This window comes from Haemaphysalis longicornis, unplaced genomic scaffold (assembly GCF_048455015.1).
Source record: "Haemaphysalis longicornis isolate Haplotype H1 unplaced genomic scaffold, Haemaphysalis longicornis Haplotype H1 scaffold_1, whole genome shotgun sequence".
Taxonomy (NCBI): Eukaryota; Metazoa; Arthropoda; class Arachnida; order Ixodida; family Ixodidae; genus Haemaphysalis; species Haemaphysalis longicornis.
The window spans coordinates 338,591,336-338,615,715 of NW_027526203.1; the positions used below are offsets into that span (position 1 = coordinate 338,591,336).

The following is a 24,380-nucleotide window of genomic DNA, read 5'->3' on the forward strand; positions in this document are numbered from 1 at the left end:
TCACCTTTCTCATGGATTGGGATGATGTTCGCGTTCTTCCAAGATTCCGGTACCATTGCGGTCATTAGGCATTGCGTATACAGGTTTGCCAGTTTTTCAAGTACAATTTCTCCGCCATCCTTCAAGAGGTCTGCTGTTATCTGATCTGCTGTTATCTGTTATTACGCAAAATGCTTGCGTACTGTTTATAGCGGTGATCCATATGGGAATATCTTTTTGAGAAACTGATTTAGAACGGTAATTACGGCTTTTTTACGTAACCACGTGACACCTTCTCCCGTATGCCTAACTCCAAGTTTGATTGGTTGATTGATTGATTGATTGATTGATTGATTGATTGATTGATTGATTGATTGATTGATTGATTGATTGATTGATTGATTGATTGATTGATTGATTGATTGATTGATTGATTGATTGTGGCATCCCCATTCCACCGGGGTGATGACGTGTCATCGCATGAAAGAGAATAATAAATCTGTTTTACACTACCCCTTTCATTTTAGCGATGTTGTTAGCGGTAGGATATTCTTCTCTCTGCTTTTCCTCAACCAGCGATCAAATCTCCTTCTATTCCCCTGTACAGCCTTGCAGTTTTCTTCCTCTGTTACCTCGCACCCCGGAGCTTCTGCAAGGCGGCTATTTTCCTCATATGAATTCGGATGGATACACTGAGTGTCATTCACAATCGACGAAATGCGCCGAATTGTTCCTGTTTACTTTGCGCAGACTACGCATCCCCATAATTTTGGGTGCGCTTCCCCACGAAGTTCTTCGATCTCAGGAAATCTGCTCTAGCCTCAAAAAGTAAAGCTTTGCCCTTGGAGTTATCATAAAGATTTTCCTTTATGATATCTGATTTCCCTGCCCCGTACATCTCTAACGACATGTTATGTTTAATTTTTTTTCCTACATTTATCCCTTTACGTCTGATTTGTCTATTTTTTGGTTGTCTTGGTTGTCTTGGTTGTCTCTGCTTCCTCGGTATTCTTCACATATTCCGTCGTCAGACTTCTAGCCTCTTTTTGCCACTGCGGGTCCGCTAACTTTATATAGAGGTACCTAACATTTTAGCTGTCCAGTTACGGGATCCATAGTTTTTAGCGTGTTCTTTAAGAATATTTTACTTTGACCTTTCGAAACGTCAAACAACACCCAGCCCACATCTCCCTGCACTGCTTGGTTTGTTGTTTTACTGAAGGCACCGAAAATCAAAAGCCCTACCATTCTTTGGTTTATTTCTGGGCCGATTTTAAGCACAGTACTGCGTTCCCAATATGTAAGACCAGGATCCACTAACCCTTTTCCAAGCTCCTCGCACTACTTCGCGTTTGTTATACCCTCGGGCGCTCCATGCTTCATTATTGCCTCGTTTCACTTTCTTTTATTTCTACGTTGCTCCTTGTGAGTGCTTAGGTGGTTTTTCCTTCATTTATCCATACTCAATGGGAGGCTTAGGGCAGAAAGGACGAGGACAGTGACAGACGAGACAGACGCGTGTCTCTTCTGCCACTGTCCTCGTCTTTTTTGAGCTAAGCCACCCAGTCAGTATGTACCAACTAGCTCAATATCACGTTTTATTGTATTATCCAGACTCCAAAATATTTGTATTCGTAGACCGCATTTCGTCAAGCTGTACTCACACTGTGCCAATGCTACTCTTGTTAAACACCATAAGCCCCACTTTTCTGCCCTGAAATTCAACCTGAGGGCTGTGGCTTCTTGGCCACTAATATTTGGGAGCAGTTGCAAATCTCTCCGGTTTTCGGCCAAAAGAGTAATGTAGTCCGCGTATAGTATTTCCGGAAAACGATGTTCTATGCCCTTGCCTTGTCGGCTCTGCTTTAGGTTGAACCCCAGCATAATTTTGTCCAGCTTCTCTAATTCTGCCACGTAAAACATGATAAGTATTGGCTATCCTCGTTTCAATACTCTGTGGGTGTTAACCTGCCACGTGCGTAGGCACCCTTGCTGTGTTAAGTGGACCGTATTATATTGATAAACTACCACAACAAACTTTAATGCCTTGACGTCTGGGCCCTCCAGTTTCAGAATTATCTACAGCTATTCTCTGTTTTCGTTGTTATGTGCCCCTTGAAAGTCAAAAATGCTACCCATAATGGTCTACCCGGAGCCATGCAAATTTCATTGCGCTGTGTTACCACAAACAAACCATTATCCCAGAGCCCCGTTGTACAACTTCCTTCTGTATTACCCCGTGGATTCAACGGCCATTGCAGCGCAAGAGAAGGCAGCGCCCTAAAGCTATGCTCTTTTCTCCGTTCGCACACATTTCTAGGTAGACGCTTTTCCGTGCCCTACTTTATTGGTTTCGCTTTCTGTGCCTCGCTGACTGCGCTTTCTTTTAGACCGTTTCTCAAATTAAGTATGAGAGTTGCTTAGTTTTGAACGTGGCGATAACAAAGTCTGCGCAACGCCGCGCGGTTAGCGCCTGACCACCTCGAAGAAGCACCTCGCGCGGGGAAGTCCAGTACGCTGACATGGAATAAGCTGTCGGCCGGCAATGACTTTCCCAAATAACATATGGCCTTTTGTCAAAGTAACTGAATGCGCCCGTCTAGCTAGCGTATCAGCACGTACCAACTCCAACATTTTTTGCACTAAACGCTTTTCCCTCGAGCCTGAGTTGAGTTGTTTTCGCGATAGAAAAAAAAAAGCACGATTGAACGTCCTCCCAACTGCTGTGAACACTAAAACGCTTATGGGTATGCTTAAGGGCAATGCTCCTAAATGACGGATCATTGTGACCAAATGAACCGCGAAGGCCTACGACTAACCTAAGCATGCGATTTGATCCGAGAAATGTACTCTGCACGCTGACATTACGCAATGCAAGCGTCAAGTTCTTCATTGCGTGATGTCACAGTGCAGAAAGAGTGAGAGAGAGAGAGAGAGAGAGAGAGAGAGAGAGAGAGAGAGAGAGAGAGAGAGAGAGAGAGAGAGAGAGAGAGAGAGAGAATGGCTTAATGATACTGACGAGGTTTGTCCAGCAAAGAGCCTGACATGCTACGTCAGGTGGAAAATGAAACGAGTGAGAAAAGAAAAAAAACCAAGAAAACATTAAAAGCAAGAAGGGAAGATAGAAAGAAGGAAAAATCAGAAAAGGAAAAAAGTATGGCCAGAATTGGAGTCGCAAGAGGTTTTCTTGGCTGCCAATCCTTATTCAGTCTTAATTCACCGAGCCCCTCATTTCCCATTTCTGATTCGCTAAATGCATAGCGAGCGCCTCTGTTCTGGCAGTCTTGGTGCCAAAGGTAGCTTAAGAGGGTTCCACGCTGGTCGACTACTCTCGACATGTCGTAGACACTCGAGTCACGGCCCGGGGGTTAAAAACAAGGTCCCCTTCACCCCGAGTAGTCAAAGTGGCGCTGGCTACCACCCCCCATTGCAGAAAACAAAAAATACCTTAACATAAATACCCGAGAAAGTGGTGGGGAAACTGCCCCGCCGGTGGCGTAGTGGTCATCGCACCAGACCGGTATTCTGGAAGTCGTGGGTTTGGATCCCACCCGGCGGGCATTTTTTCACCACTTTCTTTCTGACTCAAAAAATTCTTCATCTGTTTCTATGACCTACCGCATTCCCCCCTTTGCTTTACGAGGTTTTCTTGATATATATATATATATATATATATATAAGGTAAGTAGAGACAGGGACACACGAGAAAGACATTAAAAATAAAAATAAAAGTTTACTGACGTTTCAGGCAGAGGACTTCCTTTCTTCAGAGTCTAAGAAAGGAAGTCATCTTCCTGAAACGTCAGTAAACTTTTATTTTTATTTTTAATGTCTTTCTCGTGCGTCCCTGTCTCTACTTACCTTAGTTTTTCGCGCTCTGTGTGAGTTTTTATGTTTCTATATAGGTAGAGAGAGAGTTTTTATATAGATAGAGAGAGACCCCTTTATCTTGCGTAGCTGAATTCAAACGACGTTCGTATAGGTGCGCCTCCTGTCACTGGTATAAATGGCCTCCAGAACAATGAACGTGCTGTTTGGCACGCGTCGCTATAGGCGCACACTCCGGAGGGAGCGAACAGCGCTCAGCGGTGAACTGTACTTAATGCTGAACAGCCAACACCTTGAGCAGTTGTCAACTTCCTGTTGAGGTCACCGGGAAGTTCACAACGTGCGTTACTGAAAAGTGCTAGGCTTGACCATAGTTCCGCGGGGAAAAAATCGAATAAAGACAAATACGCTTATTGTAAAAAATAGCAGCCCTGCTTCAAATTTGAGCAGTATACTAGTTCATGTTCTGTTCACTTTCTTTTTAAGTCGGTGTAGGCTAATTTTTTCTCTACCACCAAGCTAGAAAACCCGCTCCGTGATTTTTCCTCTTTGTCCATATGGCTAGGTTCTCGTTGGCAAACCACGCCGAAGCAAGATAAACACAAGCCCTTTTCGAACATGGCTCCGGTGCAAACCACAAGGCAAAGGAGCACGAGTCTAACAATAGACTTGGTTGCTGCGTCAGTGCTCAAGGGGCCAGCACTCGTCTTGGTACTCTACTGCGGTTTACTTCCTGCAACGTGCACTGTTTATATTCCACATAGTGTTCGTCGTTTTTTGTTTCCAATTTTTGTTTCTGTTTTTTGGCAAGCACTGGTCCAAGAAGCACAGGCAGATTGCGTGCAGGCGGCTTCAGCCGGGACTTACCTTGATACAAAAAATGAGTGATACAGGAAACGTGGCGATGATGATGAGTATCGAGATTGTTGTGAGTATGTAGGCACAGATGTCGAGCCCTTCAGACACGGTGGCTGCAAAGAGAGTAAGACATGCGGAATGAGACATGAGGCAAACTTTCACTTTGTGGAGGCCACACAAAATTTCGCACGCCATTTCTTTAGATTTAAGCAGCGCACTTTTTAAATTAAGTTTACGAATCGAGGTGCAGATGAAATTAAAAAAAAAAACAAAATCAGGGGAACCAGAAACTGTCAGTCTTGCGTACGGCACGCTTGCGAAAGCTGAAAAAGACGGTCAAGAAATAGGCGTTTCACATAACTGTTGTATTATTGAATTCGCGTAATCTGCATTGTGTTCATGGTTAGCCTACTAAATAAATTTTAATACATTTGTGAATCATACCCATTCTACTGCTTTCTGAAGTCTATCGAGCATTCTGGGGCCAGGCACCAACGTCCTGTGCTAACTCATCCAAAAGGGCGTTGCAAAAGCTTCTTTGTTGTTTCCATTTTACTGTCAGCTATCAGTTGTGTATTCATGGAGTTGCTAAAAAACAAAACAAAAAAAACAACTTTATTTGTGGCGTTTCCTCCGGGCTCTTCAATATAGGAAGCTTCAAGAAGTGAGAAAAAAAATCGCGATAGCGCAGAAAAAAAGTCGTAGCGATAAAGTCCCACAAGGATCTCGCCTCTACTTCTGTTTTGTTTTTGTTTTTGTTTTTTGTTTTTTTGGTTGGCCCCTCGTTCTTCCTCCAGTGTGCTCCGTTCGACGAAACTAATTCGCTGCCAAGTCGAGTCGTGGAGGATACTCGGTCTGAGGCGAGCTCTTGCTCTCGGGACTCGAGCGCGGAGGGGCAAGTCAGTAAACAAGTGCGGGGAAACGGGGCAACACTTTGGTGCCGTATACACGCGGGAGGCAGGGTCCCGGAACACGGGAGTTTGCGCGAGGAAGAGGGGACGCAAACCCACGTCACTGTAGGCTTTTTTGCCGCTCGGCCCCTCGATCGGCCCGCGCTTTCAGAGCTTGGCGCGAGGGGCAACGTCTTCAACAAGGCAACCTTTGCGTTCCGGCCCGGTGGGCACGCTGGAGGGCCCGCTCTCTCGCGCTGGCGGCTAATGAACCGACCAGTACTGCCTTCGAAATGAGCTGGGAGAAGCCTCACGTCCCCGCCCATCCTGTCTCGATGCGTGCAGTGCCGCAGGCTGCTCCCCCGCATCCTCCCTCCGCGTTAGCCTAAGGGTGGCCGCTTGTTCCGGGGGCCCTCGAGGAGACAGCGCAGTCAGACGCACAAAATCCAGCAGGGAAACGCGGAGAAAGAATCGAGGCAGCGGAATTCGAAGGCTCGCCGTTTCCATTCCGGCATCGAGTGTCGCGGCATGTAGGGATAGCCGCCTCCTGCCGACTGTCCCGGCAGCCAGCACCAGGAACGAGATCGACTGATTGGTGCCCATTACGGCAGCGGCCGCTGCCCGAGCCCGTGCCGTGTTGCCAACTTTCCGCTCTCTTCTGCCGACGTTCTTTCCCGGCGCACCACGCAAACGAGAACAAGGTACATACGCGTTTGACTGGAAACGAACGAACCGGCGTGCCTGCAGGAAGACGAGGCCCAAGTGAAAGGGAGCCGAGTATCCCGCGCCGGCGCGTCTCGTGGCGCGGGACCCCGAAATTAACTCGCCCAGTCCGCAACGCGAGCTGTGCGATGTGTGGCTCTTGTTTTCGTCCGTTTCGCCCCCTTTATTTACTTCTTCTCTTATGTTCTGCCCAACGAAACGGTGGCGTGGTGCACCCGGAATGAGGACGTGCGCGTACCGCAGTTGGAAAGCCTTCGCTCGCTTCTTGTACGAGAACGGGAAGAATCTGGGTTTCGGGCACCTGTCAGTCCGAGTAATTAGATCGTGCATTTAGTGCACCTCGGCGCAGGCAATTAAGGAATTCGTTAGGCTAATTGCGCCATTTAAAAGAGCGAGAGAGAAATATACATTAGAAGAAAAATCGTCGATGCCCGCATCCAGCTTGAAAACTGCCTGCAAGACCTGAACTGCTCGGGCTAGACTCATTCCTGCAGCTAGTCTCCTTTTTCGGGGTGGGGCGCGTATTTCTGTTCCCTTAGAGTCACAGCTATCTCCCAGGGCATTTTGGTCCGGTGGGGAGAAAACATCAATGCGGGCTGCGATGAACGTTAAACAATGAAATAATGCTCACAGACAAGTGCGCTCTCGGGCACAACTAGGGTGTGCCGACGAAAGGTCGATGCAGTTGACAAAGCAAGCCCCGATTGACTCAAACACGCAGCGCAAAGGGGAACGCGAATCAAATTTCCTTCTTTTCTTCCTCTCTGCTTCTCACCTTTATTCTCTCGGGTGTGTGAAAAGCGCAAGCGCCCAAAAACCAAACGAGAAAAGTCATCTTCAGGCAGCGGCCATAGTTTTCTTGACGCAACCGTGGGTTCGCCGGTTCGGCTCCATCTGAAGCCACACTCTCAAGTGGAACGACGTTCGCGTCACCGGCGCTCCCATCGACGTGACGTCCCTGCCAAGAGGCCGGCGAGGGCGCCGTGGTGCTGACGGCTGGGCGCCGAAAGCAACGGCCGGGAGACGCCCGGCTCGTCTCCCTATCGTGTCCTTGCCGCGGTGACGTGGACGTGGCTGCCGCTATAAATCAGTTGGCCTGATCGATTGATCGGCCCTGCTGGCCGATTCTTCTTCACGGCTGCGGAGAGCCAACGCTGAAGATAAGGCCCTGCGCCTTATCTGCTCCCCACTACCTTGCACCCGCTCCTGGCCTGGATTCCCCAAATGCCCCATTGAATATTTCACCACTCAGATGCACGCGCTCTCTGGAGCAGCGGTCATTTACATCTCCGGGGATGAAAGTGGTTGCGGGGGAGAATGGGCAAGGGGCGGACGAGGAAGAAGAAAGGATATATGCATGGCGTAAGACGAGTGCCTGCCTTTGTGCCATCGTGCGATGAACTAACGCAACCAAAAATATCCTGAACATTTATGTACTATCGCAATGCACCCAAGAACAAGCACTGTCAGAGAAACAGTAGAGCACGGAGGCAAAGTTTACAAAGTTAGAATGTACAGCTACGTTTTTGTTTAACTTTTTAGTTTGGAAGTCAAAGATCGAACAAAACAAAATAAAGAAAGCGACGTAGCAATTTATGGTCAAACAATTCTATTTTGCACATTTTGTTAGCAAAAAATAACACCCTTGCATTTAAAAACCAAATTAATTTGCGCAATTCCTTTTGTTTGGTAACAATAAATATGTGAACCAAAAAGGGCTATACATGAAACCAGGAAGCTACACTGGAACAAGGAAGTTACGCTGATAATATGGCAAAGCTTGAGTGCCCCAACACTTGTATTGCTTTATAGATGCAGGAACTAATGCAACAACAACAAAAAATAGGAGTCGAGGAGAGGGGAATAGGGGGGGGGGGGGGGAGGGGCAAGTGCCGGCGCTGTCTGCAATCCGCCGTTGCGGGGTCCCAAATAACGCTGGCTTCGACGCTGATGCCGCCAGGGCAATTGCGACGTTACAAACGACGCGGCACTGCGCTTCCTTGCTCTCGCCATTAATTCTACGTCGCGTAGTGGCTCGCACGATATATAAAAGAAGGCGCTTTCGATAAACAAGCTTGGCCGTCAAAGTAAACACCCACTACACCAATACCGGAAGCAGAACGCATCTGAGAAAGCCGCGTGAAACATTGTAGCGTCACAAAAAGCTAACAATTTAGTGTTAATTGGAGCTGAACACTAGCGGTAACCTTGGGGTTTTGGGCACTCAATAAAAGCCAGGATAGAAATACAAACGTGGGTAAATGAAAAGTCCCCTGAAAACACAAGAGACTTGAGACAAAAGCACAGATAAAGGTCGGTACTATACGGAACTCACAAGTGTCAAAGTGGGCTAGGCATTACTCTGGCCTTGTAGGGAACGCCTATACCGATATCAGTACAGCGGGGCCTTTCACCATGGCCTTGGTTACGTTAAAAGGCGAGTCGATGAATTTTCACAGACAGCGACACGATTGGCGAACCGTTGTTGTACTTCTTTTTTTTTTCAAACTATACTATTGTCAATGCACTATCAACGGCCCTAAATATAGAAGAGAGAAATACTACATCTAATGTCTTCGTGCCCTCGACTCTCACTTCCGCGTGTTATTTTCTTTTTCCGCTTTCCGTTTTATTACGCAATAGCTGGGCATCTTCATTCATCCCAACTCGGGCCAGCAGCCTCGTCGGAACTCCTAATTACATCTCGACCGTCGGACGGCGAACGAGCTGTATGACTAATGGGCGCCCATCAGAATGGACGCACAGGGGCGGTGCTTCTCAGTTTACGCCCCGGCGTCCTTCGTTCCTCGGACCACGAAGTCGGCTGGCCACGGCGCCGCGTTTGTTCGACCCTGAAATTCTGCTGCTGGCACCCATTGCTCAAGCCGGGCGACAACTTATATACTGAAATCGACAACGTCTCTTTGACGCATCTACTGCAAGCCTCTGGTGATCGCCGCTGCCGTCATTGCTCAAAACTTGTTTCCGGAAGAATGACGTGAAACTGATAAACTGTTACACGCACTTTTAACAGAGAAGCTGTTCTAAGTCGAGCATTGTCGTCTGTCCTGCGGTGGCATGCAGGGGCAGGTTCCCTAACCAGCCGCTAGAAGGAGCCCCACTCTCACCGGGATGGGAGGGGACCAATCAGAGCCCGCGCCGTGGGAAGAGAGGGTATGTCGCCGGCGCACGTCCTTTCGTCCCATAGACTCCACATGACGTGAGCGGGAGCGGTAGAACGCCACAGAACGGCAGCGCAGACGACGCGCGAATTCCGAGTTTGAAGAGCGGGACCTCACCGAAGCCAAGCGTCAAAATTGAGTCACATCGACAAAATTCGCCCTGTCCCTGCATTTCACCGCAGGACAGATGACAAGGCTAGACTTGGAACAGCGTGGCTGCGAAACGTGCGTGTAACAGTTTTTCGGTTTCCCGTCATTTTGCCGGAAACAAGTTTTGAACAATCATGGCAGCAGCGGCAAAGCCAGCTTTCTGTTAAATGCTCTGCACATCTCAATTTAATTGTTGGTATCTACAAAAAATACTGACATTACCCGCTAGGACGACTCTATCATCGCACTGAGTTACTACTACGTGGTTGTTTCGTGCACCTCTTTGTCTGCGCCAAGCTCCGCTGGTCATCCTTCGTCACATAGTGGAAGGGCACTTAGTATTTTTCGTTCGTTCCTGTTACACATCCACGTTTGTATGCGCACAGGGGGATAAGTAACGATGCGGTAGTTATTTCCACCCACTATTCGCCGTGAAAGCGACTTTTGGAATGAAGGCTGATTTCATGAAAAAGAAGGGCGCCCTTCCGTCAAGTACCGGAGTTTGACTTAAATATTTCATTACTAGCGGCACGAAGTGGAGTCACATTGGTACTGATATAAATATATCCATTGTACTGAATTTTACACACCCAGGACGACGCCCTGCAGTGGTCCTTTGTTTTCGTTCTCCGTGTATAGCCGTTAGTGCAGTACCAATGTGAACACCCAGCACATTTTTTTTCAGCTTATTAATATCCTTACTGGTGTAAGCAAAACGGAGAGAAATCAGCTCAAACGCGGCACTTAAGTACCGCAGAACCCGTGTCATGACTTGCGCTCCGTCCTGCTCACGCGCAGAAAACAGTGAAACATCACGAGGGCACCTAATCACTCCTTATTAACCGCTGATTGCGAAAGCATCGGTGTCCGAATTCCGAACGTATTCTCTCGTTCTTGTCATTGTCCGTTTCTCATTGCGCCCTTCCCTTTTTCACTCGGTTATTATGACCCGCCCCGTACCTACCCGCGCTCGCATCTCCTATCTAAGAGGACATTTCTCGAAACCTTCTTTCCTACTCCTCCAATTGCTACTTCTGTGATGAGCATGCTCAAATTACTCACGTATGCCTCCGTACATGTTTTTAGAACACGCTCATAAGTCAAAGGCCATGACGCATTCCTGGCTATAGCTTTAGTCAGATAGATTCCCAGAATTGTGGTGGTGCTGGGGTTGCGTGCGCGTCTCGGCTTGCGGAGTTACCTGCTTCTAATCCCACCCACACCCAAGCTTCCGCTATTGTAGTTTACACTCATTTACTGCGTGTTTTTTATTCTTTGAGCCGTCAGGCATTCTGTAAGCCTTCTGTGTTACTGTGACGCCGGAGTTTGGATATACTGTGTTAAGTAGTGCTCTCGCATTAAATGTACGCGTCAACGACGTCTTCGATCTGGTACGATGCCCTTTACCCTACTCGACGCGGTTCTGTTTGGCATGCGTACTTGCAGTTTATTTACTCAATTGAGACTACAGATATCGCCCAGAGCTGGCCAGCTGCCCAGAGTTACGCATTTGCCGATAGCTATTGCCCACACTCCACGTCAGAATATGACACTTGCGTTAAACCTTCCGTTATGAATAGTACGCTTGATTTTGACCGAATGTTTCGGTGCCGCATCTATATCGGAGTGACAGTATGTTAAGAGCGTCTAAATTCAGTTAAAAATTAGCTACCTTATATTGCCGTGAAATCTACAACTTTATTTAACGTCATAGAATTCGTAAGCACAGCACACGCTGAAACAGTTAGCCTAGACAGCTGAGCCAATTGCTGCCGACAAAAACAAAAAAATGGAAGAAAAAGAAAACCTACGCTGAAGACGCTATCCCTTTTTGTTTTTGTTTGTGTGTGCGGTTATAACAGTTCTGATCGAAGCAAAACAGAAGTGAAGAAACCAAACTTTTTTCCTAATATATGAGGGCAAATATTTTTCCGCACCAATAGCATTCGCTCGTGCTTTCGCCAGCAAACGCCCGGTGGCATCCCTCTGCGGCCAACGCGGGGGCACGAACTAGCGCTGAATGAATGGCGACCTACAGGGAAGGCGTCCGCGTGGGAGGTGCAAAGTGGCGCGAGAAGACTGTCCCGGAACGAGCAGTCCGGGCGCTCCCGTTTCGGGGGCGTCCCATTTGTGCCCCGAACAGGAAAGAAACTTGGTAACGCGTGGGCCGAAGAGGCTGTTTGCTCGGTGGCGCCTTGATGGATGGCCGCCGCAACCTCTCGGCCTTTGCGAGGAACGCACGACAGGCGCCGGGCTCGCATCCCCACCCCCCTTCCGGCCTCCTGAGGATGGATTAAGCGGCCCGCGCTCGTCAACCCTGCATGACGACACAAGGGGCGCGGCAGCGCTGATTGATTTCACTTTAGCAGTCTCCAAACTGGGACCCGCGCTGATTTATACATATAAATACGCGCCACGCTCCACTTGTCCCCTGTTTTTAGCCAGCTCAAAACCGTCACTTCGTTCGCGACAAAGACCTCACAGGGACTTTACTTTTTTTGCTCTGATACTACGAGCCAGGTTCTCGTGGCTTCAATTTCAAACGTCGGCAGTTAGGAACTGCAACAACGCAGTCTAGTCATTAAGTATGAACTAGCACATCTATGAGTTTTAACGAGGCTCAGGTGATTAGAATCGATACGACATTGTTTGCTACCGCGTGCATGATAGATAGCCGGGGAACGGCTTCTGCCTTTAGAGTGGCTATAGTAAAATGAAATTGAGCTCATCGGCGCCAAACTTTAGCAACTGCGACGCTTTTATTCTCTTAATTTTCCCAGACGTAATGAGCAGCAACAACACATATTGACAAACTAACTTTAAAGCCTTAATTAAATTCAGTCGAATGAAGTAGCTGATTATAGCACTCATTCTTGCCCACTAATCGTCATGAGACACCAAGTGGCTTCACTGGCCGACTGGCTTCACGCCGCACAGTACTTTTATCGAGGAAAATTCAAATCGGAACTCTTCTGCATGCCATAAAGCGTAACGCGGTGAATTTGTCCGCATTCCTTTGGACTACGTGGCGGGCTCGTCCAACGTATACAAGACGCCGTGCACAGGAGTGTCTTGCATTTAATCGCCATGCGAAAGAACTGAGACCGTGCACCGAACCCGTGACCGACTGTTCGGCAGCAGATCGCCACCGAGTCAGCGAGACGGGTGAGTCGTTTCTACGCACGCAGAATTTCTGGCAGTACAGGCGCCTCGGCCGCTTTGCCCTGGTACTGCACCGCCGACGGCTGAGGGTCCAGTGGCGCAGGCTGAAGGGGCGGCTGGTGGTGCGGTGGCTGATGTTGCGGCGCCGGGTGGGGCTCCGTCCCTCCTGGGCGTGCGACACACGGAACGCTCAGCACCCGCCGCCGGTGCCGCACGGGCCTGCCTGCCCTCGTCATCGAAAGTGGCGCTCACGTCGTCGATGTGGCTGGCCGCCACTTTGCCGATGCGTGGTGGCGTGTGTTTGTGAACCAGTGTGTGCGCAATGTGCGTCTAGAGACACTACGCGGGCGTTGAAGCCTCCTTCCGCGTTTACGTCTACGTCTACATCGACGTCCAGGCGGGCTTGGTGCAGCTTTTATGCACGTGAAACTACTTAATACGCGATAGTATCACCGTTAAGAAACCACGCCGTGTTGAGGCCAATGAGCTAAATCGAAAAAAAAAAACAGGTATACAGGCTAGCCTACAGTAAGATGACGCAAAGAAAAATAAAATATGGAGTGCCATGTTTTATTCAATATAAACTAATAAATTCGCAGCCGTTGGTGACTCTTTCGAGAACCTCATGTTTATTTCTTGAAAGAATTTTTATTCCATTCGCGCCTGAAATCACATTTATTAACTATGTGTTTATTGAAGATAGCGGATACCCTTCATTTACCTGATCGTACACGATTTTGTAATATTTTGTAATTGAAAATGCAATTTGAACTCAACTCAATAAAATTAAAGAAAACAAGAGATCCATTCGCATTCTTCGCAGCCGTATACACTCGCATATACAGTGTTAAAATATTTATACTGAGCTTTCTACGTCTCTCTGACGTCGTATGCCGCGGGAAAAACCCACAGCAGGAACACCACCTTCATCTAAATTTGATGATGGTGAGTATTGTAGGTGAGGCTAAAAAAAAAAACGCTCCCTTGGTCGGAATCGAACCTGGCTCTTTCGCGTTGTTATGGAGCCGACGTCTATCCGATTGCGCCCCTCCGGCACAGTCGAAGCGGTTGTTGTTTGGAGAGGGGTGCATGGACGTGCAAAAGTAGACAGAAAAATCGCACGTCCCACCCGTCTAACCACAACGATCGTTCAAAGCGAAGCTTCCTTCGTGCGAAATCAAACAGCGAAGGGTCAAAGTGAAAGCCGCTCAGATCAAAACCCAAGCTCAGACGACAACCAAAGGAAGCCCTCACTAGAAAGATTTCACGTCCAACGATTGCCGGCGTTAAACGGAGGGTTGCTTGATTTTTTCACCGAGTGCAGCATTTCCTGTTCCAGTTTAATTAGTGCACCGTAATTTAAAGTCATTTGATGAAGGCATATCGTACTCCTCGCGGACAGCAACTTGATTCCTGTCACAATATGACTTACCCACTGTTCAAACGCGGTCCTCACTTTCTGCTGAACCACGCAAAAAAAAAATTTCTTCTAAAACAAGAACGAGTTGGTACGTGCTAAGCTGTAATTTGTAGCTTCCCCCCTATAGCCCATTCACCCCCACAACACGCACAGAAAGAAAAAGCATAGTGAAGAAGGACGACATTTGCACGGAGGGCTGTGTCTTGGTTCGTCAATTTCTTCACTTTTTCCGCGTTAGAAATCGGCGTCAAAAAAAAAAGAAATCAAGGTTGAAACACTGGTCTTCGTACTTTTATATTCTCTAAAACTTGTAATTGATAATTTCCGGCAAAGTCATTCGTCAAAAAGGGAAGCTTTCAACTGTGCTAGTTATTTAGGTACAGAGATCAATGAGGGGCTCGTTGAAGAAACACAGAAAGAAAGTCCAGTAGTCAAGAACGAGAAGGAAGGCAAAGGGAAGGAATTCATCCGTTGTTCGTGTTTCAATATGATTTGATTTGATTGATTGATATGGGATTTATGCGCAGACGCTGCACAGGCGATGAGGCGCGCCGTAGTGGAGCGCTCCGGATAAATTTTGACCACATGGGGATCTTTAACGCGCGCCGAAATCTTGAACACACGGGCGTTTTTTCTTATCGCCCCCATCATAAATTCGACCGCAGTGGCCAGGAATCAAACCCGCGTCCTGCGTAAGAGTCTGTTTATTTTTGTTAATTAAAGAAAGTGGAGAAAAACATGCAACCTGGGCGCGACCAGTACCCGTGACATTCAGAATGCCGAAACTTTGTCCAGCCTGCAATACATTGTATTGAGGTGGGCGTACTAGAGCCCTAGTGGAATGTGCCCTCCTAAATTAGGCTTCAAATCATTCGGGTCCCCGAAATACCCTTTACAAAGTGGCAGGAAGAGAGAGAGAGGGAGGAGGGGGGGATGTCATCTTCGCCCTCCCTTTTTCTCGTTTTAGCCAGACATTGCCGTCAACACATAGAAAGGTTGGCTTTACCGCATGACATGTACCTTCGCCTATTCCGTGTAGCAGATGCTTAAAGTCGGCTTTTTTTTCGAGACGACGCGATCGAGACGGCGCAATAGTTGTGGGGTCGAATTCAGCTGTGAGAGAAAATTGTTCGACATTGTGACACGAGCCCAGAAGCGGTCCCCAGCACGCCCGTGGGCGAAAAACACTGCTCTAGAATCACCACAAGCACGCAGAGACTGCAAAGGGACTCATCCCTCATGGTCACGTAGCAGTAACACGCGTATGATCGGAGTAATGAAAAGAAAAATATCGCCATCGTTGTGTGCATTCTGCTTCATTTTGTCACTTTATCATTTGGGGTTTAGGGGTGTCCACGGGTGCGGGCATGTTTGCGCCTGTGAGGACGATGTGAAGCTGAGCATGCGCGATGTTGTGCATAAACGGCTTCTTGCAAGTCGACTTGCATTGCAAGGAGAGCTCCTACATGCCTTTTGCAGGCCTTCCTCGTCCTTCTTTCTAGAGGTTGTTTATTTTGAACATGCCAAATTAACTGGTGAATAATTTATCGCTCTTAAGATGTAAACGCAGTTGCAAGCATAGCCCACTCAACTCTCGAAAACATTACATTTTGTGTTGTTTTCTTCCCCCGACCCCATAAACATACAGCTGACACGCAAATTAGTGTAGCATTACGTGAACGTTCCTTCGACTTTCCCGTGTAGCCCTCCGATAACGAGTCCCTATATCCTTTGCAATGACGAAAAGGTACAGGGGGAGGAGAAAAACGAATATTAAGGCAGGGTGGTGTTGACCAGGTGTTGAGTCCGGTTTACTACCCTGCACTGGTGGAGTGAGGTCCAGGGGATACAGGAGGGGGGAGTGGAAAAGGAGGAGACGGGAAGAGGAACGCGCGCACTCGCAGTCCTTTTCTTTAAGAGGAGGCAGACGTTACACTGTGACCTATTGGCAACATCAGCAATGGAGATTTTCCGACCTCCGGAACCGTCGAGGTGAAACAGTGGCTTAAGAAAATTGGAGTGCGCTCAAGCTTCGCCTTTAAGCGCGGAACGGGATAGCACTAGAGTCACTAAATAAGCTTCAGCTAGTGAATTTAGATAGCGCTATCGTGCTTGGTGATGAGGAAGACTTCGTGGTGTCCCGGTGCAGCTATACGGCGGCGCATCCGTAACGCGTGTATCAAAAGCAAGCGCGGGCTACGGCGTATAACACCCAGTGCTGATGTCATCATCCTTACCACCTAGCGGCGCCTGCTAGCGGTCAGAACTTCCCATTCATGCTCACACCCCATCTGTTGGGGCAGCGCATTGCGATCTCGAGGTTTCAGTGAATTTTCCCTAACGTTCAACGCCGCCAATGCCACCGGATTTTCTGCGCCACGGGGCCCTTAACGCTGCGCGTTTAAAGGAAAACAAGAGCGGATGTCAGTGATAGAGCCAGCAGCTCTCGTTTCAGGAGCCCCTCCCTTTTACAAAGTGGTAAACGGCCCATCCAAGGGATAGCTATGAACTCTGCCCCAAATTTAGTCAAGCCAAGTAAAAAGTAAAAAGTGAAAGGGTCTTGATCTTTTGCCCATTGCGTCGTTTTTTGCTTTGTATTGCCTTGGAGGAGAGGCTTGACCAATCGTCATTTTTAGCAATACATATAAGGTGTTAGCGTAAGCTTGCTGTGCTCCTTTTGTAATTTGTATGCTCAATTTGCCCCTGTATGTCTCCACTGGCGCGATTGTGTGCTGTCATTACCATCGTTATGATCATTTTCCTGTTGCGTCGCCCTCTTCTCTCTCTTGGTTTTTTTCTGTTTTGCCCTTGTTAGCCTTACATGTGCTATATTTCCGTAAACGTGACTTGCTCCTACAGTAATTAGAAGTTCTCAAATGACGCCTGCGCGCCTCAGCACAAGTCCCTAACCTGTGTTTCTAGATCGAAGGCCACAGCGCATTCACAAGATCCACCGTTGGTTAGCTAGAGCTGAGGATCGGGTGGAGTGTGGACGAACGCCACGCCTATTTTTTTTTTTTCTTTCTGTACGGCACATCGTTGTGTGTTCCTGTGGTCACGTGCCATACGACCTTTTTTTGTTTGCTCGGTATGTACAGTGTCTGGAGATCTCGGTGACCAGATAGGAACGCTCACCTTGACGCCCGTGCCCCCCCCCCCCCCCTCCCCGGTAATACTTTCGTGCCAGGCAGAGTGTGAATTTACAGCGATGAGTGCGCCCCCGCCTCTACCTTTCCCCCTTCCCCGAGTTACGATATCCAAAAACTCGTTACCCTCCGGGATTTATAGGTTGCATTGTAAATACGTGCAAATAGACCTTGGTATTACATGTACTCCAACTGCGTATAGTAGTGCTGAACGCAGAATGCGAATTACTATGGTGTGTTAGCCTGCTGACTGAGTGAAGATGTTGCGTTGCCTGCTCGCCTCCTGCAAATTTTCCAGAAACATTGCATATATTTTTTTCGCATTGTACTTATAATTTTTATGCAAAAGTGCATGGTATTTGTCATGCATATAGGGGATATATGTATGTGATACAAACGTGACCGTATTTTTTCCCCTTAGCTGTGAAGTTACTTTTTTTGAGGGAGCTGTCTTTTTAATTCCATGGAATAGAGACGAAAAAAGATCCGATGTGGTGTAACTGGCGCGTGCTGGGCTTGTACTGTGTAGTCACCTGGTTCGAATCCCAGACCTAAGTTCCCCAAATTATCTTTTTCTTACTTTTATTTTCTTCGCTCTGTCGAGCCTTTCCGGAACCATCGCTCGGTCACATCGATTTAGGAAGCCAGATGTTCGTGTAATAGCGCATTTCAATGCTTACGCATCAAAAGCCAACAACGATGCGAGACGAAATGTCAGCTCGATACATTCTCTCAAAGACGGAGCCTAAAGCAGGAGCATATCCATAGCAGTATTACGAAATAACCAAAGGTCGAACATATATTTCAACAGAGCAAAATTGTACTCAACTGTAAACGCACGCCTCGACGATAGTGCACGCCATTTGCAGTTCCTCCCTACTTTTCCCCCCTCCTATCAATCGATTTCGTCTGCCCGTCTCGCCTCTCCCCGTTAATGCCTGGTCCCGATTCACACCGCTTACCACGTCTCATCTCCACGTGTAGGCGCTACCATGGGATAATACGTTTTGATTATGCCGCCGTGTTCGTCCGTCCCGGGGCCTCGGTCCTGGCTGGGCCAAACCGCGGCTCATTCGTCTCGGTTAAAGCCCAGGGCCCTGTGCCTCCGTTCTGCACATGCAAGGCACGCACGGCTCTTTCCTCCCAATTTTTTTCAGCCCCGACATACCAGTCTCGTCTCAGCGCGGTTTCGCCTTCTTATTTTGTTTGAATCATTATTCTCCCACATTGGTACGCACGCACTGCTTTTCTGGTGCTGCCGTTCCCGTGCAATAAAAAAAAAGAGAGACAGACGCGCAGAAAAGATTCGGCGCACCATCCTAGAACTCGTCCTTCGTTTTTCAAGTACCACCGTACATTACTCTAAATCTATTTGTGTCGCAGCTTTTATTTCCTTTTTTCGCGTTTAGACGGGATCGTGCTGCGGACGGGTGCTGTTTCGCCGGCGCAACAAAAGAGATCTGCCGACATTTTTCGTTTTCCTATTCACGTTGGTGTTTGACCTCGCCCGGCTCTTTTCTCTTTGCGCCTTGTTTCCCTTGCTTCTGTTTTTTTTTTTAAATCTTACGCTGATATGGTCAGCGAGAGCCATATGAATGAAATGAAAGTTTTTTTCCACCATCTCTCGATCGAGAGAACAAATAAAAAAGGAAATTTCTCGTCCTCACGTGCGGTCATCTTTCGCATGCAGGTCACGTATCGGAGTGAATACAACCGGGAGACAAAACACGGAGGGGGAGAGCAACTATCCGACCTAAAAAAAATCGCTCCCATTGGAGTACAGATGTAAAATAAAAACTAAATTTTAAGACATTTGATGTCGTTCCAGCTTAGTTCGCCAGAAGCCTACACTAGACGTGAAGGACGAGGCTTGTTCAAAAGCAGCCATTAAACACACGCTGTTTTCCCTAAACAGTAGTAGTGGTATTCCTAGAATCTGTTTCATCCGTGACTTTCTGCTCTTTTTCCTAGTGATATGGATGTGAATAAGCAAACGAAGAAAATAAAATACAGTTTGCGATTTACCTGCGGAAGAACGACTCCTACGAGTCATGCTGTTGCAAATTGCGAGTTTGTTTTTAACTTCAGAGCTGTTCTAAGTCGCGCCTTATCGTCTGCCCGGTGGTTTCACGCAGGGGCAGGTTCCCGAAGACACCGCCAGAAGGAGGCCCAGTCTCATCGGGATAGGATTGGGCTAATCGGAGCGCGCGCCAGAGGAAGAGAGGGTACATCGCCGGCGCGCGTCTTTTCGCCCCATAGACTCCGCATGGCGCGAGTGGCAGCGTGATCCCGCCACAGAGTAGCAGCGCCGACGACGCACAAATCCGGAGTTTTGCGAGCGGGAAGCCGAAGCCAAGCATCAAAATTGACTCGCATCGACAAAAGTCGCGTCGACAAAATTCAATCTTGCGGCAAAGCCAGCTTTGTATTAAATCTTCTGTACATATCAATCTAATCTACGTATCTTAAAAAAATACTGAAATTACCCGCTAGGACGACTCTACTACGTGTTTGTTTCGTGCACTTCTTTCCAGCTCCGTTGGTCATCCTTCTTCAAAAAGTGGAAGGGCATTGACTTCTTATTTTTTCAATAATTTGGCTGCAAGCTGCGCGTGCAATCACCCCTAAAGAGCTTTCCATATACACCTTACAGTAGAGACTGACTATCTAAGGTAACTGATCTCTACCATTGACTTCGCAGAAGCGAAAAAAGCCCTTCTACGTTTCCTGAGCGATACGAGTTTACAGGACCGACTATAGTGCCTAAAACGGGACTTGAGTGCGCACCTTCCCGCTCCTGTCTCTTCCTCTTCTCCTCCCCTCTTTTATCCCCAGAACCCCACTCCCCCAGTGCAGGGTAGCAGATCGGGCTCTACACCTGGTTGACCTCCCGGCCTTTCTGTACTTTTTTCTCCTCCTCTCCTCCGTGCATTCCAAGGGATCACGGTGGAACTACGCAATTTTCAGGTTTGTGACTCATAATATCCCGCCGTCAAAAACAGCGTTTGACCAAGAAAGTTACACATGTCAAACGCGGAAATGCTGGTTGCTGTTGGTTAAAAATATATGGTAAAGGGACGCTTTTACGGGTCGGAGTATTCTCTCTTTTTTTGTTTGTTCTAAATGGACCGAGATCGACCGAGACTAAGGGAAGTCGAACTGAATCCACAAAACCTTAACACTCGTGCTTTGTTTACTTTTCTCACTAGAAGTGAATGGATTAAAAAGTAATAATTATTCCCGCGCTGCATAAAAAACATTACACCATCTTCCCGTAGGGGAACCCTGAGTAGTATGCGAAGAAGCCATGGGGTAGATTCAAGTGCCTATTAGTTTTCAGTTCGTCGTTTCCGTGAGGTTGAAGTACGTAGCTACCGTTATATTTGCCCTTTGGTGTCCATGGTAACTACCACACTTTTCACTTACTGGAACTACGAAATGGGAAATTGCGTTGACCCCATGACTGTTTGGCATACTACTTAGGGTTCTCCTACGGGAAGATGGTGTAATTTTATTGAAGGGGGGGTGGGGGGTGTTAGAGTGGAAGGGCATTAAAGAGAGAGAGGGAGAGAGACGTTGCACGTGGTATGAGCTTGTCTTGTCTTTATTTAAGCATTACCATCATCATGTTCAACGGAGGTGACGTCGAGATGTGGTTGCCGTTCCGCTTTGATTATGACCGCCTCATGGTCTGGGAAATGTAAACTCAATGGCTGTTGTAGTGGATGAACCTTAAAGTTGCTGAAGATGAGGTCGATGCACGTTCCTCGAATGGTTGGTTGTGGGCTACTTGTAATCACGGCCCGCTGAGACTCGCCAACGCACGCCGCTGCCGACGACGATGAAACGTCTAAGGCGCGTGAAGCGTGCTCGTCTCGTGCCGGGCCAGGAAGACACCGGCAACACTGTCGCTCCAGGAGCCATTAAAGGGTAAGGCACCATCGGGCGTTCAGCAAGCAGAGAATGCGCAGTGGGGGTGTGGACGGCGCAACAACAAGGGAGGGACATAGCCCCGACCAAGAGATGCTTCGCATCTAAAAGAGCGGGAGGGGTGACTTGCACTATATTTCTTGCTGCGTGAAAGACGGATGAAGCGGGTTTTATGGACGTATGCTTAAGTGTGCAGACAGTGTGTGTCACTGGTGACCTGATTGTTTAGGGCTGGACCTCGGAGTAGTTTGTGAATCAGCTTTATTTTTACGCTTTCGTGTTGATCCTGCCTTAACTTGCGGACACAAGAAACACCCTCAAAAAAGGCTCCTTTTCTAACTATCCACTATATAGCACGTTGCTTTTTCTTTTATAGTGTGCGCCTCTTTTCGATATGTCGAAAAACCAGAATCAGCAATACAAATCGCCTATTTTTGTCGCCTACGCGCTTTCAGTTAATGTTTCTACTGGGATCATCCTCATCATAATCACCATCACCACCACCATCATCATCATGACCAGCCTATCTACGCCCACTGCAGGGCAAAGGCCTCTCCCATTATTCTCGTACTGCACCTTGTCGTTTCTCCTGTACCTTGTCGTAAATTTTCGCACCTTCGTCGCCTTTTTTTTTTTTCGTCGTCGATCCTTTCGTTTTACTTTACACTTTTCCTTAGCTTTGGGATAAGTGTTGTTTGATCAAGGAGAACTTTATACTTTGCTCGAACATTCTACACCAGTTGCGCTTTGCGCAAAATCGAAGTCCTGATTTCGCCGCCGGAAGGTGTTTTTCCTCCGCCACCGGTCTTGAGCCTTCCTCCAGGCTGTCATCAGAGTAAGATCACCGAATCTCGCCGGCACGTAAGCGACACCAAAACCCACGGTACATGAATCTATGTATGCCGGAAGTGTGCTTCCAACGCGTAGTTTTTAAGCCGAGTTCGCCGAAACCCGGCTTCTAGGCTGGCGTGTGCGCAATATATACCGCGCAGCAGTATAGGAGATACCGCACCCTGCGGGCGGCGATGGGCCTTCGCTGGAGCCCGGCGAAGCGTGCTCGAGCCCGGCCGTGCGGTCCGTTTTTGAGCGGTGCAAAAGAGAGCGAAGGGACGGCCGGTCCACTTCCGCCCGGAGGCAGGTGAGGGATGGCGCTGTCAACGGGACCGGTGGCCCGTCGCCGTCCCCTCATGCGGCCGCTTCGGGATCGAGCAGCAGCGCGCGGGTGCGGAGAGGCGGCTTCACGGCGGACGCCCATTTCGATATTTCGCACCCGAAAGGAGATCACGAAACTCATAGAGCACGTCGCCTCTTTACGGGGCGACTCCGGCGGCGGCATACTTTTGTGTCGTTGCTGCGTTTCTCTCGAGGCGCGAACCACCTCCTGTGCGAGCCACCCCCGATACTCGAGAGGCGGCGGCAATTCGACACCTGGCAACGAGTGCCTGCCATATATCTCCCATTCCAGGTTGTTTGTTGCTGCCCGCTGTCAGCTACACTGCATTTCTGGCGGCTTTTCGCGCCCCGATCTCTTGTTTCTGCTTCGAGTGCGCCGCGAGGACTGGCTCGTCCCTTCGCTCGGCCACCTTGAGCGGGGATATCTGGCCGGCGCTGCTGTTTCTCAGATGGGGGGGTGACGACGAACGACCCGGCAGTGGATGTGTTTGCAGCTCGGGCCGATTGTTTTTCTTCCTTCGAGGCGCCCTTTTTCTCCCTCTTCGGGGCTTCTTGCGGGCCTTCGTCGCTTTGTTTCTGTCGCTGGAATCCAAGCTGGAACGAACGGGAAGCCGAGCCGCACTATTGTGTTTCTTGACGTCTACTGAATCTCCCGAAGTCGGAGGGCGCGGGGAGCACTGCGGAGCTTGCCACCGATCATACATTGCTCCCGCGGCTTCTTGCTCCCGCGGACTTGTTCGCGCCCACTTTACGTGACCCCTGCCGTATCGGCAGGAAGCGGGGAGAAATGAAAAAGGGGCGGGCACGAAGGTGGGGGCTGCAAAGCAGCGCCGGTGAAGTGGGATATCTGTGAGTGCAATGAAACATTATCCTGTATTTTTTATTCGGCCCGTGAAGAAAGCGCAACGGTCACCATGCCCACTGCAGTACACGCGGCGGATCTTGCCTGCTTGTTTGTTTGTTTTTAATGTTTGTTTGTTCGTTCATTCGTTTTCGTTCGTTCGTTCGTTTGTTCACTCGTCCGTTTGCTTGTGTTTGTTCATTGGTTTGTTCGTTCGTTCGTTCATTCGTTTGTTGTTAGCGTGTACGCGCATGCGTATGTGTGAGTGTGTGCGTGAAACTGCTTCAACGTGAGCCGGCAATCGCAGCGTCAGGCGCCATTCTAGTTGCGTCAGCATGCGGTTTGTTCCAAAATTGAAAACACACTTGATGACGAGCACGCGAATAGAAAGAAGGATTTTTAAATACTGGTCGTTTAAAAAAAAGGTCGTTTAAAAACTGACTAGCACATTTGGATCGGGTTTCGTATGATTCAAAAGCTTTTTGCCTTCTGCAAAGAAATCAAACATTCTTGGAGTTGTCTGTGGCTAAGTAGTAGCCTAAAGGTGCTGTTTGACTGGCGGAGCCGTGCTACTCCATCTGCAAATGAGGGGCAGCCGACGCTCCTCCTGCCCCCCCCCCCCCCCCCCCTGTTCCGGCATCCCTGATAGTTTACGTGCTCACAAATTAGACCTTGGTACAGTAAATAGACAACTAAAACAGTGGCTCCGTGGCCAACGCAGCCGTTATGTTCCCTTAATTCCGAAGTTCCCCGGCCATGAAAATAAAAATGTAGCCTATATTGGCAGGAAAAGTTTGTCTGGTAATCAGTCACTGCTGAAAATTTTACTGCCGATGCCATGAAACTTTTTCCCGATTACATCAACCGCAAGCCACACCATGGGAACTTAGCAAAATATGGGTTCGAGCGATTGGTGGCACACCCCGATCAGCTAGTATAAGCGATATAGGACAAGTTTTCGTTTCGTTTGGTTATAGCTTCTTTTCTTTTGTATTTTGATACAAATTATTTGCATTTACACGGTTACAACTGTTAAATATTTTAACTTTGCAATGATGCTTTTCGGGGCGCATAGAAGGCATTACAGGGTTGGGGGTT

At 48.4% G+C, this 24,380-nt stretch overlaps 1 protein-coding gene across 2 annotated transcripts in view; it reads right to left on the minus strand.

Annotated features, from left to right (window-relative positions):
• Positions 1–24,380, minus strand: part of LOC144152941 (band 7 protein AGAP004871-like) — a 261,932-nt gene that overhangs the window by 94,157 nt on the left and 143,395 nt on the right. For both annotated transcript variants that reach the window (XM_077684538.1, XM_077684531.1), the window contains exon 2: positions 4,675–4,778. In XM_077684538.1, coding sequence (XP_077540664.1) covers positions 4,675–4,778 — 104 coding nt within the window. The remainder of the gene's footprint in view (positions 1–4,674; positions 4,779–24,380) is intronic.